This window comes from Myotis lucifugus, unplaced genomic scaffold (genome assembly GCF_000147115.1).
Source record: "Myotis lucifugus unplaced genomic scaffold, Myoluc2.0 scaffold_393, whole genome shotgun sequence".
In the NCBI taxonomy this organism is placed as follows: Eukaryota; Metazoa; Chordata; class Mammalia; order Chiroptera; family Vespertilionidae; genus Myotis; species Myotis lucifugus.
In genome coordinates, this window is record NW_005871441.1 from 206,658 (window position 1) to 225,104 (window position 18,447).

The following is an 18,447-nucleotide window of genomic DNA, read 5'->3' on the forward strand; positions in this document are numbered from 1 at the left end:
TGACGCTCTAGCCACTGAGCCAAACCCTCAAGTTCTCACTAGCCATGTGTGGTTGGTGGGTATAGAACTGGACAGTGCAGTTCTGTAGCTTAGCTTCCTTATCTGTGAAATGAGGATAAAATTGCCTAGGTCACTGGAAGGAATGTGAGAGACCTGCTCCTGGGAAAGCCCTGCATCCAGCCCTGCCCTTAGGAGGTGCGCAATGAATCTGGTTTCCTAAGGTCTTGTCTCTCATGGCACCGCCCTCCTCCGAGTCTCCGCCCCTTTCTCCGCCCCCTTCAGGCTCCGGGCGGAAGCAGAGCTGTCACAAATGCAGCGCGCTTTACGGCAGCGCCGCCTTTAACCGCAGTGTGGCTGGCTCGTGCGTCGCGCAACCTTCACCTCATTGGCTCTGCGTCCCCGCTCACGGCGCTTTTCGGCAGTGTGGCTGCAGCGCCGCTGAAGGGGTCCACGGCTGGGTTGCGAGTGGAGGCAAGGAACCAGAGTTAGCGGTGTTAGCTGCGCCTGGAAGCATGGACGTGGGCGAACTCCTCAGCTACCAGGTAGGAGGGGCGGGGGAGCTGCGGCGCCGTACCCTGATCCGAACGTGTGTGGCAGGTCGCAGGACCAGCGTCCCTTCATCTCACCTTTCCTCACCCCAAGTCCTGGGCCCGGGGCCCCTCACTTCTCATGCCACCGGGGTCCGAGCCTCTCATTTCACTTCGCTCCCTCTCGAGACCCTCCTGTGCTCTTTCCATTTATTCCTTTCCAAGGCTCGAGCCCCTTTTCAACTCGTCTGGGCTCCTCCTCACCCTACCCTTGGGCCCGGTCCCCTTCAACTCTTCTTCACAACCACCCCCTTCCGCTCTCTTCTTCCCCAGTCACTGAGTTTGTGGTGGTGGGAGAGCGCTGGTCCTTGCATTTGAGCCCCAGCTTCTCCCCTGACTGGCGACCTGGCTTTTGGACAAGTTATTTCATCCTCTTTGAGCCTCAGGTTTTGTATGTATAAAACGGAGAGAGTCATAACCATGTAGTAGCGTTGCTTGGGCACTATGTCAACTAATGGGTGTGAAAGTTGATTTGAAGGTGTGGAAAGCTGTACCCATATTAACTGCAGATGTTGGGAAATGTTGGGAATTCTAACATGGAGTGGACCCCTAGAATCTTCCTGTCCCCCTGGCTCAGCGTATTTGTGGGGAACCGGCGGCCCAGAAGGCGGAAAGGACTTACCCAAAGTCACTCAACCAGTAAGAGCTGGGGTTAGAGCTGAGGTCTCCTGGCTCTCAGCTCAACATTTCCCTCCGTCGTTTGGCTTTCTAAAGAGGCTCCTAGTGAGAGGCAGTAGAGCTGCTCTGTTCAGTATTGTAGCCACTAGCCACGTGTGGCCATTGAGTCCTTGAAATGGGGCTAGCCTGAATTGAGAAGTACTGTGAATGTAAAATCACACCGGGTTTTGGAGATTCAGTATGAAAGGAGTAAAGTTTTTGTATTGACTACATGATCATATTAATCTTATTAATGACGTTGATTATAGATCATGCTGATTAAGAGATCATTATGGATAATGGATGAAACAATATATTTAAAATAAATTTTACCTGTTTCTGTTTACTTTAAAAAATTTATTGATTTCAGAGAGAGGAAGGGAGAGTGAGAGAGAGAAATCCAATGATAAGAGAGAATCATGGGATCGGCTGCCTCCTGCACGCCCCCTACTGGGGATCGAGCCCACAACCCAGACATGTGCCCTGCCTGGGAATCGAACCCTGACCTCCTGGTTCATGGGTTGATGCTCAGCCACTGAGCCACACCAGTCGGGATCTGTCTAACTTTTTTTAAGAATATATATATTTTTATTGACTTCAGAGAGGGAGAGGTATAGAGAGATAGAAACATCAATGATGAGAGAGACCACTGACTGAGCCCGCCGCCTCCCCCCCTCCTCATCCCCCCCTCCCCCCGCCCCGCCCCGCATGCCGCACACTGGGGACCGAGCCCGCAGCCCCTACCAGAACCAAACTGAGACCTCCTAGTTCACAGGTTGAGGCTCAATCACTGAGCCACACCAGCTTGGCTTGGTTTACTTATTAATGTAGCTAATCACCTTTGAATTTGGCTACTAAAATAACACATATAGCTAGCCTCATATTTGTACTGGACCAGCTCTGCAGTATAAAGAATAGGTAATTGAGAGTCATGAGTCTGGAGCCCCATGTTGCTTGGAATCTGTTTGGTTCACAACAGATTAACCTGTTTATGCCTTGGTTTCCTCATCTGTAAATGGGGGGGGGAATGTTGATATCTATCACATAGGTCTCTTGTGAAGCTTAGACCGATGCTTGTCAAATGGTAAACATTCAAAAAATGTTAGCAGTTATATTCGTGCCACCACCTCAGCCACTATACAAAGAACTGACCTTAGAAACTAGACAGGACTTATAAAATGTGGAGAGATAAAGCCAAAAGGTTTCTCTTTTTAAGATAGTAATTGAAAGAAGGAAGGAAATAGGAGTGCTGTTGAATGAGTATTTCTGTTTGGGTGGTGGAATGGCTAGACATTGACTCATGGAATATTAAAGCTAGAAGAGGTTCATTCATTTGCTCAACAAATAATATTGAACCAAACAGACAAGGTTTTTGCTTTTGTGGAGCTTATCGACTGGTGGGCAAGTAATAAAATAAGTGAGTAAATAAGAATTCAGATTCTGGTAAGTGCTTTGAAGAGTATGCAGGTAATACTAAAGAACTGTGCTGTTTAGTATGGTAGCCACTGGGCACATGTGGCTGTCAACACTTGAAATGTGGATAGTTCAAATTGGGATATAATATATGTGTAAAATACACACTGCATTTCCAATATTTAGTATGAAAAAATGAATGAAATATACATTAATAATTTTTATATTGATTACATGTTGGAATGATAATACTTAGTATATATTGGCTTAAAGAAAATTTGTTATTAAAATTAATGTCACCTTAAAAACTTAATGTGGTTATTAGAAAATTTAAAGTTATATATTTGGCTTTTTGTGGCTTTCAGAATATTTTTATTGGACAGTACTGATAAAGAAAGTAACCTCTGGAAGTAGGAGAAGGACCTATTATTTTAGACTAGGGGCCCAGTGCACGAATTCATGCACCTTGAAAGGAACTGTGGGCCGCGAGGCTGTGGTGGGCACAGGGCGGGTCTCGGCCCATCCTCTGTGCCCCCGCCCGGCCCCTCTGCTGCGGTCCTGGTCCCCTGTCTGCCAGCAGCCCCGCTCCCGCTGCCTGACAGTGCTGGCTCCGCTCACACCCACTGACCACTGACAGCGTGGAGCGATTGGGGCCAGGGCCAGCAGTGGGTGTGAGCAGCAGCTGCTGCTCCGATCAACCCTCAGGAGCAAGGGGAGGTGGAGAAGCCCTCAGGGGCGGTCAGGGCCAGCAGCTACCACTCGCATCTGCTGACAGCACAGCGAACGGGGCCGGTGCTGGCAGCAGGTGTGAGCGCCCGGCAGGACCATGGCGCAAGGGAGAAAAGAATTTTCAGTAACCACCGGAGGCTCATCCCAATGACAGCGACCAGCGCCCTGCCTTGGTCTGGCACCCCTGCTCACCTGCTCCACCATCCCGCCGCAGCTGACGCCTGCCATGTTCCGTGCACGCCCCCTGGTGGTCAGTGCACGTCATAGTGACTGGTTGTTTGGTGGTTCGGTTGTTCCGCTATTCAGTCTGTTTGCATATATAGTCCAGGAAGGACTCTCTGCGAAATGGACATTAAAGGACTGAAGGCTGAGAAGGAGCCAATCTTGTGGAAAGGGCAGAATGATCATGACAGAGGGAACAGCAACTACATAGGCTATGAGGTAGAAGCTGGTGCAGCCGGTTAGAGGGTCAAAAAGAGCTTCGATGGTGAGTGAGCAGGAGAATGGCAGGTGATGAGGCTGGAGTTGTAGGCAGATGATAGGAGGTGTTGGAAAATGTAGGCCTTTCTGTGGGCCATGATAAGGAGTTTGAATTTCATTTTGAGAGATGTTATAGATAATCTCATTCAAGCGACTTGTTTGCAGATGAAAAGTGAACACATTTTGGTAAAGGGACTTCCCTGAGGTTATGGGCCAAGATAGTGGCTGAGTTGAAAGCAGAATCCTGATCTCTTTATTTCTATCTCTGTTCATTCCCCACCTACACTATTCATGCATTTTCCTTTCTGAAAGATCAGTGTTCACTCCTGTTGCTAAAGGATAGTACTGTCTAGAACAGGGGTGGGCAAACTTTTGGACTCGAGGGCCACAATGGGTTCTTAAACTGGACCGGAGGGCCGGAACAAAAGCATGGATGGAGTGTTTGTGTGAACTAATATAAATTCAAAGTAAACATCATTACATAAAAGGGTACGGTCTTTTTTTTTTTTTTAGTTTTATTCATTTCAAACGGGCTGGATCCGGCCCGTGGGCCGTAGTTTGCCCACGGCTGGTCTAGAATCTAATCTGTAACCATTCAAACGCACCATCCTTTTGTAGAAGTCATGAAGATCATCTACAAGTTAATGGATACAGAAACTCTTTGAAAACAGTAGCACTCTGTAGATATGAAAGATGCCTATTTACCTATATCATCTCTCTAAATTCTTATAACAACCCTATGAGGAAGGTGCTCTTTTTAATCCCTGTTGCATAGATGAGGTACAAAAAGTTACCTATCTTATTTTTTTTTTAAATATATTTTATTGATTTTTTACGTAGAGGAAAGGAGAGAGATAGAGAGTTAGAAACATTGATGAGAGAGAAACATCGACCAGCTGCCTCCTGCACATCTCCCACTGGGGATGTGCCCGCAACCCAGGTACATGCCCTTGACCGGAATCGAACCTGGGACCTTTCAGTCCGCAGGCCGACGCTCTATCCACTGAGCCAAACCGGTTTCGGCAGTTACCTATCTTATTGCTGAAGTTCCTAAACACTGTGCTGTACTGCTTGTCTATTCTGTGCCAGATGCTGAGCTAAAGTGCTTTCAGATAAATTCTTACATTTAATTCTCAACATGCCTCTTGGCATACCTTTTGTTTTAATAGAAAAGGAAACTCAAGCTAGAGAGGTCAACCTACCTGAGCAAGGTTAAGCCAGTAAGGAGTAGAGGTAGAACTAAAACCTACTGAATTCCCAAATCTAGTTTTCCATTTTATTTTTAGCTTTTTAAAAACTTAAAAAAACTGAAGTATGGCACACCTATAGAAGAATGCATAACTTTTAAGTGTCACTGATTATAGTTATCAACTTTACCACTAAAGTTCATTTCTCAGGGACATGTGGGAACAAGATGTCTGATTTGAATATCCGCACTGCCAGAGTTTGATTCAGTAAATCTCCCATGGGACCTTAAAATTTGCATTTCTAACAAGATCCCGGGTGATGTGAACCTATTGATCCAGGGACCACATTTGAGATCCCCTGGTCTAGAACAATCTACATTAAAACATTTTTTCTCCAGCTGAGACATTCTCCTCCCTTTTCATGGCCATTAGTTTGCAGTTTTTTGAGCTTAAATTATACTTTTTCCCTGCCATCCAAGATACTGAGAGCAATCACTTAATCTTCCTGGGCCTCAGTTTCCTCATATGCCTAATGAGGGGATTAAGTAAGTCTCTCTGAGGTCCCTTCTAGCTTTAAAACTCTGTGATACTAATTATTTAGACCAAGAGCTTTAGAGATTTCAAGGTATAAAAAAGCTTGATGTAGTAGAATGAAACAGGGCTGAAAATCTGGAAGATTTAAGTTTTAATCCTACCTTTATAATTACTTATCTGAGTGATTCAGGACAAGTCACTTCCCATCTCTGTACATAATTTTTTAAAATCTCTTATAAAATCACCTATAAAATGAGGGGAGTCAGCTATATAACTTCTGGCTCTTTCCTAAAATTTAGAGGCATGGGTAAGCAAAGAAAATATGTAATGTCAAGAAATGTTTATTAAAAGTATTTAACATTTTTTGTGTGCTCACTAAATTTCATTTGTCAGGCAACTTGGTGGGAAGATTCCAATTTTCTGCGGAGATTGGTTCTTCTAGTAATAGAGTTAGGCAGTAAGGGACTCTCTGTATATGCCTTATATCCTTGACATATGTTAACTATTCATTTGAGAAGACAGGAGAATTATAATGTGGACAGGAGGTGTTGGAAAATGTCTTAAAGAGGAAACCAGCTATGTTCCCAATATGGAAATGTACTTTTTTGATGCCTTCAGGCTTAGACGTCTCATCAAGAAGTGTGCCCAGCAGTTCCTTGGCAGAGAATTTTCTGCTGCATATATAAACTCCAGGGTTTTCTCATTAATACTAATTTCACAGATGTCTGGAAAAAGTTCTTACATCCAAAGTTTTGCAATAAGGACTTCGCATTTAGTACAGGTTGGCTCAGTGGGAATGACTTCCTTTGTGACATGAGAAATACTCTGTTTGAGGCAGATTGGGGTCAGAGACCTTTTGTTTTGACAATATTGTAGATACCCACTACTTTTGTGACCTATCAGTGATATCATAGCATTTCCTTGGATTGCAGGTGCTTATAGGAATCTATAATCATGCTCCTTTCCCCTTATTATTTCTCCTTTTTTTTGTAATAAAAAATCTTAATAACAATACACCAACAAGACCAGTATTAAAATAAAGTATTTGAGAAAAGGAAAACTACTACCCTAATCTAATAAATATTTTTATATTCCCACAGTCCTTAGGTATTTTGCATGGCTATAACTATTGTGTATACACTATTTTGTGTTTTATTTTATTTTTATAATTTTATTTGAGCCAACTGATGACATATGCTGGAGAACAAGATCTCAAATGTTCCTGTGTTATATTTTCAATTTAACATTGTCAGAAATATTTTCTGTGTTTCTACATATAGTCTTTGTTAAAAAATATTTTAATTGACTTTTAGAGAGAGAGGAAGGGAGAGAGAGAGAGAGAGAGAGCGCGAGAGAGAAGCATCGATGTGAGAGTTAAACATCGATTGGCTGCCTCCTGCACATTCCCTACCAGGGATCAAGCCTGCAATCTGGGCATGTGCCCTGACTGGGAATGGAGTGGGCAACCTTTTGGTGCACAGAACTATGCCCAACCAACTGAACCACACTGGCCAGGACTCTACATAGTCTTTATGTTATTATTAATGTTTGTATATTTTTGGTGATGGACTGACCATTTTCCCCTAAATTGAGTATTTAGGTGGTTTTCAGTTTTTTAGCCTTGGAGATAATATTGTAGTGAATTTCTTTAGTCATGTGGCATTTTCCCCTCCCATCTGTCCTTACTAGTTACTGTGTGTATTGCATGTACTAAAATTATTAAGACATTGTCTGGACCTTAAAGAATTCATAATTTAAGACATTTTAACATCTAACTTATCATAAAGCACAATAGAAGGAATGATTGGATATGCCTGGATAGGGGATGTATTGGTGGGAATGGATTTGGTTTGGTCATTGAAGAAAAGGGAGATGACATTGGAATCTCAGTTTTGAATAGGAATTCTGTGGGGTAATGAAGGAGGTTGTGGAGAATCATTCTTGCCGTGGATTAGTGAGAGCAAATGCATGGGAGTGAAATGTTCAGAGCATTGAGTAAATGAGGGGAGTGGCAGGAGACGATGGGGTCACTTTAGATGTAATTATGTTAAGCAATACATAGTGCTCATATGGAATAATCCTTTATCAGTTTACAGTGCTAAGAGCAGTGTGTGTTCTGGTTTTACTGCACTTGATATTACTGGTTGTCATAATTTAATTTTCCCCATTAATCTAATAGGTATATAAAGTTAGTTCAAATTTGCTTTAATAAGCATTTTTTTCTTCTTTGTTTAGCATTTGTATTTGTTATTATCTGCCTCGTTCTGTTAACGTAGTGTAGTTTGTAATTGAGCTTTTCTCTCTTTTTTTTTTATGGTGTGAGTTTAAGAAACATTGGAGGGCTGAACGCTTTGTGCTCAGATATATTTTTCATTCAGTGGTCGCCTTATTTTACTTACTAGTATAAAGCTGATACTATTTTATAGCATCGTGAAACAGGCTTTTTGCATGACAGTTTAGTGCTTTTTGAAGTTACTTTTTGTTAGTTGTGAGACTATCAATAACAGATAAAAAAGCTATTCCCACTTCAGGGTGTTTTCTGTTTCATCTCCTGAGTGATTTTCTCCTTAGGTTCATTTCCTCCCTTTAACCTTTTTATCCTCTCTCTTTTCCCTAGTGTATTCTTTTATACTCACAAAACACATATGTATAGTTTCCTTGTACACTGGACAGTGAACTTAGAGGCAGGGACCAGCACCTAGCAGTGTCTTCCCCATAATTGATGCCTAATAATGGGTGTTTATAATCGACTGAGTAAATAACTAGTACATACCTTCAAATATGCTCTGGTTATTTGCCCCCTTTGGAAAGCTTATTTGCTTGCTGACTTGTATCTTTGCTTTCATGGTAGACATCAAGAAAGTTTGATTCAAATCTTTTACTTCCGTTTCTGAATTGTTCTCCTCTTCCTTATTATGTCTTGCTATTCGTGCTATAAAACCTACATTAAAAAATTTTCATTTTGAACTAATTTTAAACGTATAGTAAACGGTTTCCATATACTCCTCACTCAGCATCCCATAAAGTTAACATATTTTATAACCACAGTACAATGATCAAAACCAGGAAATTAACATTTATATACCAGTAACGCACTAAACTACAGACTTAACTCAAATGTCACCAGTTTTTCCACTCATGTCCTTTTTCTGTTCTGGGATCCTATCCAGGATCTCGATTGCATTTAATCGTCATTTTCTTTGTCTTATATGACCTTGACATTTTTTGACTAGTCAGTTATTTTGTAGAATGTCTAACACTTTCGTTCTTGATGGTTGTCAATGCCCTCTTTAAGGCCAAAGATTTTCTTGACTCATCCATTCTTTTGTCTTCTGCCTTTCAGTACCTTTATGTAGACAACTCTTAGTTCACTGGCTCTGATGTGAGTTTCATGTGTTTACTGAACATTCTGGCCAGATGTTCTGGTATCACATAATTCTCTGCATCTCTCCTCCTGCCCCACCACCTACCCACAATTTTGCATTTTAGTCAGGGCTGTCTCTGTTCAGTGGACGTGAAGAAGCCTTGGAGCTATTTCTCAAAGATGAAAGGGCTCAACGATTGAAAGGCAAGGCTCTTTTCCTCGTGGATCATGCAAGCCCATAAGCAGAGGACTAGTTCCTCTCTCAGAAATAAAGTTGTTAGGAGTTGAAAATGTTTAAGTCACAGTTCTTGCTCTTGTGAGGCTTGTAGACTAGTGGGAGCATCCCACAGATTTGAAAACTGATCAGCCAGGACGCAGTGTCAGTGCTGTTTACAGAGGTGTGAACAAGATGTGGTGGCACAGAGGCAGGAGCAGCTCTGCCGCTGGGAAGTTGGGAAGGCTTTGCAGAGGAGTTGTTTCTTCAGTAGTCTTCTGTCCCTTCCTTTCTCTTTGAAGCGCCATCATCTTACTTTAGACTCGTGGGATTTGGTCAGATAAGTAGCTTTCTAGTTGGTCTTACTTTTTACCTTTGTGGATTTCATATTGGCACAGTGAATGTGGGTTTATCTTCTTCATAGACCAACAGAACACTCTTCTTTGATAGAACACTCTTCAGTCCTACCTATTTCAGCTTTCTTGGAGATAGGTCTTATTGAGATGCCTAATTTTGGAGGTGAACTTGAGGAAGACAGCCTTACCTTTTTTCAGTCTCTCACTAGGTGGTTATTGTTTAAATTGGGGATTGGATTTATAAGGCTTACCCCAATAGAGAAGTTTTCATGTATAAAAATGACTACATTGGAGAATGTGGATGGTTCAAAATAACTTGAAGAAAATAATTTCTTCAGCATTGTTGGAGAAAATAATTCAAAGCACATGATGTTCTGAGCGTGCCCATTAGGCATCTTCATTTAGTGTTTAGTGTAGTGTATGAACACAAACTCTGGGCCAACTGCCTGTGTTTGAAATCTTCCTCTGTTGGCTGCAAGTTATGTGATCTTGGTTCAGTTAATTAATCTCTTTTAGCCTCAGGTCTTCATCTTTAGAATGGAGATTATATAATAGTGTTATCTCATCTCACCATCTTTTATAATATATAGTCTTATTGATTTCAGAGAGGAGAGAGAGAGAGAGAGAGAGACAGACACATCAATGATAAGAGAGAATCATTGATTGTCTACCTCCTGCACACCCCCTACTAGGGATCAAGCTGCAATCTGGGCATGTGCCCTGACCAGGAATCAAACCATGGCCTCCTGGTCCATAGGTCAATGCTCAACCACCGAGCCATACCAGCTGGGTTTATCTTATCATCTTTTTAAAATACAGGATTAAGTGAGACAGTACGGGTAATGCTCAGTAGTATAGTGCCTGACACATAGTAAGTGCCCAGTAAATGTTAGCTGTTGATTTTTATTATTGATACTAGAGGCCCGGTGCACAAAAATTTGTGCACTCGGCGGGGGGGGAAGGGGGGGTCCCTCAGCCCGGCCTGTGCCCTCTCGCAGTCTAGGACCCCTCGGGAGATAACGACCTGCTGGCTTAGGCCTGCTCCTGGGTGGCAGAGGGCAGGCCCAATCCCTAGGTGCAGCCCCTGGTCGGGCTCAGAGCAGGGCTGATTGGGGAGTTGGGGCGCCGCCCCCTGTCATGCACAGAGCAGGGCGGATTGGGAGGTTGTGATGCCTCCCTCAGTCACGCTCAGGGTAGGGCTGATTGGGGGGGTTGGGGCGCCGCCCCCTATCACACTCAAGGCAGGGTCAATGGGGAGGTTGCGGAGCCACCCCCTGTGATGCACAGAGCAGGGACATTAGAGGGGTGGGGGCTGCTCTTGTCTGTCACGAGAGGCAATAAGAGGGTTGGGGAAATGGCCCCCCCCCCCCCCCCCCCGTCACGCACAGAGCAGGGCCCATCAGGGGGTTGGGGAGCTCCCCCCTGTCACGCACAGAGTAGGGCTGATAGGGGAGTTAGGGCACCGCCCCCTGTCACACACACAGCAGGGCGGATCAGGGGGTTGGGGCGCCGCCCTCTATCACCCACAGAGCAGGGCCGATCTGGGGGTTGGGGCGCCGCCACTGTCACACTCAGGGCAGGGCCGATGGGGAGGTTATGGCTCTACCCCGTCACACACAGAGCAGGGCCCGTGGGGGGGGGGGGGGGTTGGGGCGCCACCCCCTGTCACACACAGAGCAGGGCCGATCAGGGGGTTGGGATGCCACACCCTGTCACACACAGAGCCGCAGGGCGATCAGGGGGTTTGGGCGCTGCACCCTGTCATGCTGATCTGGTGCCAGGAGGCCTCTCGGCTCCGCTGATCCCGGTGCTGGGAGGCATATTACCCTTTTACTATATAGGATAGAGGCCTGGGGGCCGGCTGGTTTGCCCTGAAGGGTGTTCTGGATCAGGGTGGGGGTCCCCACTGGGGTGCCTGGCCAGCCTGGATGAGGAGATGATGGCTGTTTGCAGCTGGTCACACACCCTTCAGGGTGGGGGTCCCCACTGGAGTGCCTGGCCAGTCTGGGTGAGGGGCTGAGGGCTGCTTTCAGGCTGGCAGTTGTTGACGGAAGCTCCCAACCGCTCCTTTTTTTCTTTTTTTTTTTTCTTCTGGGCCAGCTTTAGCTCTGGCTCTAGCTCTGAGGCTTCCGCTGCTGGTTTGTTTGCCGTTCTATAATCGAAACAATGTATAACTTCAGCTCTGAGATCCCAGCCGGCTATATTTGTTAGAATGTTTCAAACTGCCAGCTCAGAGGCCGGCAAGTCAGGCGGGGAACGTTGGAGTCTGCAGTCACTGCAGCAAGCAAGCCTCATGTTCGCTTCCAGCTGCCTGGCTGCCGGCCGCCATCTTGGCTGACAGTTAATTTGCATAAGGATATGCTGATTAGCCAATGGGAAGGGTAGCGGTCGTACGCCAATTACCATTTTTCTCTTTTATTAGTGTAGACTAGAGGCCCGGTGCACGAATTCATGCACAGGTAGGGTCCGGCCGGCCCACCCTGGCCAGGGATAGGGGCTGCGGGCGGTTGGCTGGCCCCGCTCCCTGGTCGATCTCCCAGTTGAACTCCCGGTTGAGGGGACAATTTGCATATTAGCCTTTTATTATATAAGATAATTACAAACAGTGCATATGCTGTAACAAAAAAAAATGTTTTTCTTGAATTCTACAAAGCTGCCTTAGTATTCCCAAGGTCATTGCTTCCCTTGGAGGTTAAGGTTTAGAATTCTGTAAAAGGAAATGAGAACAGTTTGTCACCTGCATATGCCATAGTATAGAACTGTTTTTAATAGATTAAAGCACACCCTAGTCCACCACAGTTAGCAGTCATTGATATCAAGAATTATGTCATCAATGCAGTAATCCCTTTCTCCAGGTCTCTTATGTTTTCTTAAATTGGAGAGAGAGAGAGAGAGAGAGAGAGAGAGAGAGAGAGAGAGAGAGAGAGAGAGAAACAAACATCGATTAGAGAGAAAAGGTCTCTTTAATATCACTTAGATATCTCAGTTTTCCTCTTTTCTAGAATCAGGAACCTCATTTACAAATTACTCCTTTCTTTTTCTTCCTCCTCCTCCCCTAAGTTTCCTGAAGGAAGTGGTTGGTTTTGGTGTGAGTCTTGTGTAGCTATGGAGAGATTGGATTTAGGAAAAGGTATAGCAGGAATTCTTACCTTCTCCAAGGTCAGCTATTTGATTCTAGTATTTCAGCTGAATAGTTCAAAACCATTTTCCTTTTCCTGGAATTCCAGGAGTGACTGATCTGAAAGTGTTGACCTAAACTTTAGGACCTCAGCTCCATTGTGGGTTGATAAATAGAAACTAAATTATCTTTATCCCAAGTTCATCGAAAGATCTAGTGAAACAACTGCAATACATTTTCATCTCTTAGCTCATTTTAGATTATCAGTTGCCTGTAAGCAGATTACCACTTTGGCTCTTTAGACTTCCCTTCAGCTACCCATCAATGTCCAAAGTCATTGACTGAACCTAGAAGGATTTAAAATCAAGCACAGAATATTATGATGCTTCTCTCTGCATATGGCTAACTATATTCCAAAGGCAGATATGATGGATTATTGAACAGTTTGTTTGGCATTATTCATGTGCTCATTCTGTTAATACAAAAAGTTGAGGATTGATTACATTTTTTACTTGACTCCCCTCTCTCCAGTTAAGAGGAACTGAGTTTAAGGTTACTTTTGGGATCTTTAATAGACTTAAACATTAACAGGACATCCATCCTCTGTTGGTGTTGGAATGCTATTTTCTTTGCAGCTTTGGATAAAAAGAAAAGAATTGTAGCTATAGTTTGTCATGTTATCTTTTACCAGCTTCTTTGAACATAGGACTAGCTAATAGCTTTTCATATTCATGATAAGAGAAACTTAAGCATTTCCAGGTTACATAATTATTGACAGAGAAGCTGAAACATGGAGTAGGGGCTCTGGCAAGGAATAACTATTGGACAGAGGGGTTGTAGCTGAAAGAAACCCATAATGAGCTTCTTTTTTAAAAGGGTGATATACGTTGTATTGAATTGTACTAACTCCTCTTTTATCTCAGTGCCTTTGGAAAATGTGGTTTTCTTCATAAACAGATTTTCCAAATAACTGAAACTTACAAGTGGACCAAGAGTGCTAGAACCAGAAGGACCTAGAAATTATTTATCCCAGCCTCTTTTTACAGATGGGGAAGGCTGAGCACAGAGAGGAAAGTGACTTACCCAGCTACTTGGCAATAAAAGGGGATTCAGAGAAGTGTTGTTTGTTTGTTTCTTTTCTTTTCTTTTCTTTTCTTTTCTTTTCTTTTCTTTTCTTTTCTTTTCTTTTCTTTTCTTTTCTTTTCTTTTCTTTTTTCTTTTTCATGAACATGCCATGCTGCCTCCCCCTTTACATATTCAAAAGTTGAATTTTTCATCTTGTGTGGAGTTCTTTCTAAAACATAAGGCATTCTTGCCTTTCTCAGTAGATGACACTGTTGTCTCAGGATCATTATTATGAACACATGTTAATTGTGCTCAGATTCTCCCATGACCTTTTGATGTATGGACAGCTTTTAATCCCGCATTAAAACACTTGGAGTGTTAGAGAGATTTTGTGTTTTTGTGCCAATTTTTATAGTGTTTTTTTTCCCCTCTTCTCTTTGATGCCAGCTGTCACTCTTTAGTGTTGTTTGTTTTATAGGATTTTATGTAACCTTTGAGGCATTTTTTGCTTTCTTTTCGTGGTGCCATGAAAAGCTAAGATTGTTGAATAAATGAGGAATTAGTATTCTTGGTCATCTTTGGATGAACTGTAAAAACTTGAGGGCTCTTTTATTAGATACTGGAGCCTGAAAATACTAGAAATCATGCTAGTGTAACTTGTCTTCATTTCTCATCTAGCATTTCTTCTAGCATCTTTTTGCCTACTACTAGCTTTTGGGGACTGGAGAATATCTGCACAATTACTATTGCCCACTAATGAGTCTTTTATAGGAGAAACTAGCACAAATAGGGGCTCAACCTGGTTTTCTATGGAGGGACTCTTTTTTTGTATGGCTGCTTATTTTTCTGGAGGGGAGCATTTACCTGTCTGATTGCTTGACCCTATATCTTTAAGCTAGTCTTATAAACAAATTCACACGCCCACCAGCCCATGAAATCTAGGTTATAGCAATCACCTAAGAACCTATGTGCTTATTTCTGACTTGCTCATGCCTCTGCCCAATTCCTGTCTTGTGTTTGGCTCTTGGCTCTCTCATTTCATATTTCTCCTTCCCCACTCTACTCCCAAAGCATGTAAGCATGCGTACACACACACACACACACACACACACACACACACACCAGTTTCTTTTAGACTGAGTATGTGTCTGCTCTCTGGTTCCCAACTACACAGCCTCATCCAAAAGGACTCTGCTGGCTAGAACTGGACCTACCTCATATAGTGTGCCTCATTTGGTGTAGCCCTGCCTTAACTGGACCTTCAAGACCCAATCTTTTGTCTCAGCCCATGGGTAATCACCATGGCCGGCCCATCTGATCTTCCTGTGAAAGGACAGTTTGGGCAAGACCCTACCCAAGGGCCTTGCAGAGTTTTCAGTTCTGCAGCTTTGGGAGTCTACAAGGTCTCCATTTTTGTCTTGTCTCCCTTTACTATTATTTTCTAGTCATTCTATGGGGGTTGGCAAATAGCCAACCAATGTTTATAGGGCCTTATGACATATGCTCACAGTCAGGCTGTGTGTCCATCCAGATTTTCAAGAGTTAATAAATTTTATTTGGATTAGTGATCCATATTGAACCTTCCATTCTTTAATTATTCAACAAATGTTTATTAAATGCCTACTAAATGCAAGATGTTATACTAGACACTGGGAATAGAGTGGTGCACAGGACAATCACAGTTCCTTGTGTTATGGAACTTATATCCAGGGAGGCAAGACAGACAATAAACAAGGAAAACACAAATTAATAAGAACACTAAAACAAACAAACAAATACTAGATAAACAAAAACAAGATTTTCAAATAGGGATATGATGGGGGGCTGATGTAATAGAAGTTTGGGGGAACATCAGAATGTTCTAGAAGGCCTCTCAGGAAGTAACATTTGAGCGAGAATTGAATAAGAAAGATCCAGCCATATGAAGTGCTGAGGGAATAGCTATGTAGGCTATGGGAAAAACCAATACAAAAGCCCTAAGGTGAGAATAAGCTTGTCATGTTTGAGGCAGGTGTGACTAGAGCATGTTGAGGGAGGAGGGGACAATTGAGATAAGGACAGAAAGGTCAGCTGTGGGGAAGAGGGGAAACCCTAAATTTTTTATTTTCCGTATAGCGGGAAGCCATTAGGGGTTTTAGGCTGTGGAGTGATACATTTGGTTTATGTTTTAAAAGATCACTGCATCTGTGGAACAGAGAAGAGGTTGGAGGGGAGCAATCTGGTCAGCTTAGTTGTTCAAGGCGGCATGGAATTCACCTTTGTGCTGCAGAGGCTGCAGCTGACGCTTGTGCTCTCCCTAGGATAATTGCTTTCCTGCCTGGGTTGTTTTCAGAACCTCCCAGTTCTAAACATTTAATCTGTGTTCTGGCTTAATCAAGAAGCAACACTATCCGAGTGCCAGGCTTGGCACAGAAAATGTGGGCATCGTGCCTTTTGTTGAGCACCCTGGCCTGAAGAGAATGAAGCAGGCAGCCCCTGGTGGACCCGAGGACAATGCAACTGACCCTCAGCACCTGGTAACTTGTAGGAAGCTTTGGAATCCATAAATTTTATGTGCTTCTGCAAAACAGTTGCAGATGGTCTGGACTGATGATTAAATATCACTGCTGTTTTGTCCAGATCTGCTGTGGCCATCCTCTTCATGCCTGGTTTTACATTACAGTGGGTAATTAAAGGGCACAGCCATTTCTGGTTACTTCCAGGATATCTTTTTCACTTGGCTTAGGGAGTAATTTCAGTTTTTGCCAATTGTATAAGTGACAGCAGTGAGCAGTGGCTGTGACTGGCTACTTTTTGTTTTCAAAATTAAAAAAAAAAACGACTTAAAAAGAACTTTCCCTAATGAAAGGGAATAATTGCCTGCCTGCCTTTGCTGTCTCTGCTGATTCTCCAGTGGGAGTTCTACCATCAGACTTGTCAGAGTTGGTTGGCAGAGACTTTCTCTCCTGAGTTAGCACATAGAGATCTGAGCTGGCAGAGAGAACACAAATTAGCAATGGTACAAGCATATCTGCAGAGGAACAGCTTTCCTTCTTACCAGAGGTGCCATTGGTGGGCAGCACCCTAATTCTCGATGCATCTCTTACCACAGGACTTTTCAGCAAATTAAAAGAATTGTTTAAGCAACACCTGAGTTGGGCAGTTTCAGAAGCCCTCAGGCTGCTCAGCCTGCCAATGTAAAGTCACTGAATATTGTCTCTCTGACTTCTACTGGGGATCCTTACACCTCACTCAGCATAATGAATTTGGGGAAACAGAAATTCTGAATCTTTTACCTCTCTCTCTCTCTCTCTTTTTTTTTTTTCCAAAGATTTCTTTTTTCACCCCCACAGAACTTAAAAGGACACAGAAGGCTCAATGGGGAGAATGAAAAAAGAGATGGTGTCTGCCTTCTGGCTGACATGACTTGTGCCCTGATCGCATGGGGATTCCATAATGAAGATTGCAATGTCCTATAATTACAAGATTAAACATTTTGTTTAAATTAATAATTTCCCCTCACCCTCTCTGTGTGCTTAAAACCACCATTAGAGCTAGATGGAAACTGGTTAACTGGTCTGATATTCAACTTTATGTTCTAGTTGTGATTGTCAGTAAGAGGTGAAGTCTCATTTTAATTAAAAAAACAATTTTTAGCCATGGTTCACATTGTGTGAAGCAGAGGCACTTCTGACCATGTGAATTGTTGATTGCTGAGTGCAGTGAATATAGCTTTTTTCAGGACCATGACACTGAGCCCAACAGGATAATATTGGGAGTTAGGTGTGCAGCTGGGCTTGAAAGATTGCTTGTGCAGTAATGGCAGATTTGCCTTTAATTGACAGATTGTCTTTGTTTGTGGGAGAAGGGGGTTACTTATAGGGATGGTATATTCCTGATTTGAAATGAATGAAAGGCAGCTCATAGAGTAGCTTATAGAAATTGTCATATTTTAAAATGAAATAAAATAATATGTGTATTCTCCTCCCTATGTCACCCAGCCAAAAAGAACAAAACCAACGGCTGGGAACTACCAGGTATTGAAGCCCACTGAAAGCCGGGTATTGTGCTTTTTTATTTGTATGATATTCTCTCATCCTAAAGGTAACCCTGGGAAGCCAGTGTTCTTAATCCCATTTTATAGAAGAGGAAAGGAAGTTCACAGAGGTTTAATAACTTGCCCAGAGATTCTAGGAAGTAGATGGTAGAATCTTTTTCCTAATAGGGGACTCAGGTGGCTGGAGGTAGCTAAAAAGAGAAATAACCTAGAGTAGAATGCAGCAGAAGGCTACCATTACCCTACCTTGAACTTGTCTCAGTCTACCATGTATATCATTCTTGTCCAGCAGAACACCATGCACTGGTTATCATACCCATGGGACCAGAATACTGGGTATTAGTTACCAATCCCAGGGGAGGACTCTAAACACTTCTGCCCATTGCATCTTGGTATTGGAATTGCCAAGGAAAACACAACATGGTCAAGCACTGGATGGAATAGTACTTGACTCACATAGAGAAGAGATATAGCAAAATCAGCTTCAGTGTTGTGCAGTGGTCCCTTGTGGCTAACTCCCGTTCCTCCCCCCTGCAGCCATTTGGCCTGCATAAACCACCCGCTCTCGCAGCAGAAGGATCTGGACCTCAGAGGTAGTGGTATGCCCGAGGGTCATTGACATACATGCTTAAGCAGAACAAAGGAACAGGAACACTCCTTGCACCTGAAACAGGGAAAGATATTCCCAAACAAGGTGATAAGCCTGG

The 18,447-nt window shown here is 43.3% G+C and overlaps 1 protein-coding gene and 1 long non-coding RNA gene across 2 annotated transcripts in view; both read left to right on the forward strand.

The window, feature by feature from the left end:
• Window positions 1-390: 390 nt before the first annotated feature.
• The window catches only part of CTNNBL1 (catenin beta like 1), a 169,537-nt gene continuing 151,480 nt past the window's right edge, over window positions 391-18,447 (forward strand). The window contains exon 1 of the mRNA XM_023743477.1: window positions 391-542. Coding sequence (XP_023599245.1) covers window positions 513-542 — 30 coding nt within the window. The 5' untranslated portion in view covers window positions 391-512. The remainder of the gene's footprint in view (window positions 543-18,447) is intronic.
• LOC111823100 lies at window positions 16,089-17,197 on the forward strand. The gene is made up of 2 exons (XR_002826107.1): window positions 16,089-16,220; window positions 17,015-17,197. It is a non-coding gene; the product is annotated as an uncharacterized LOC111823100 (long non-coding RNA).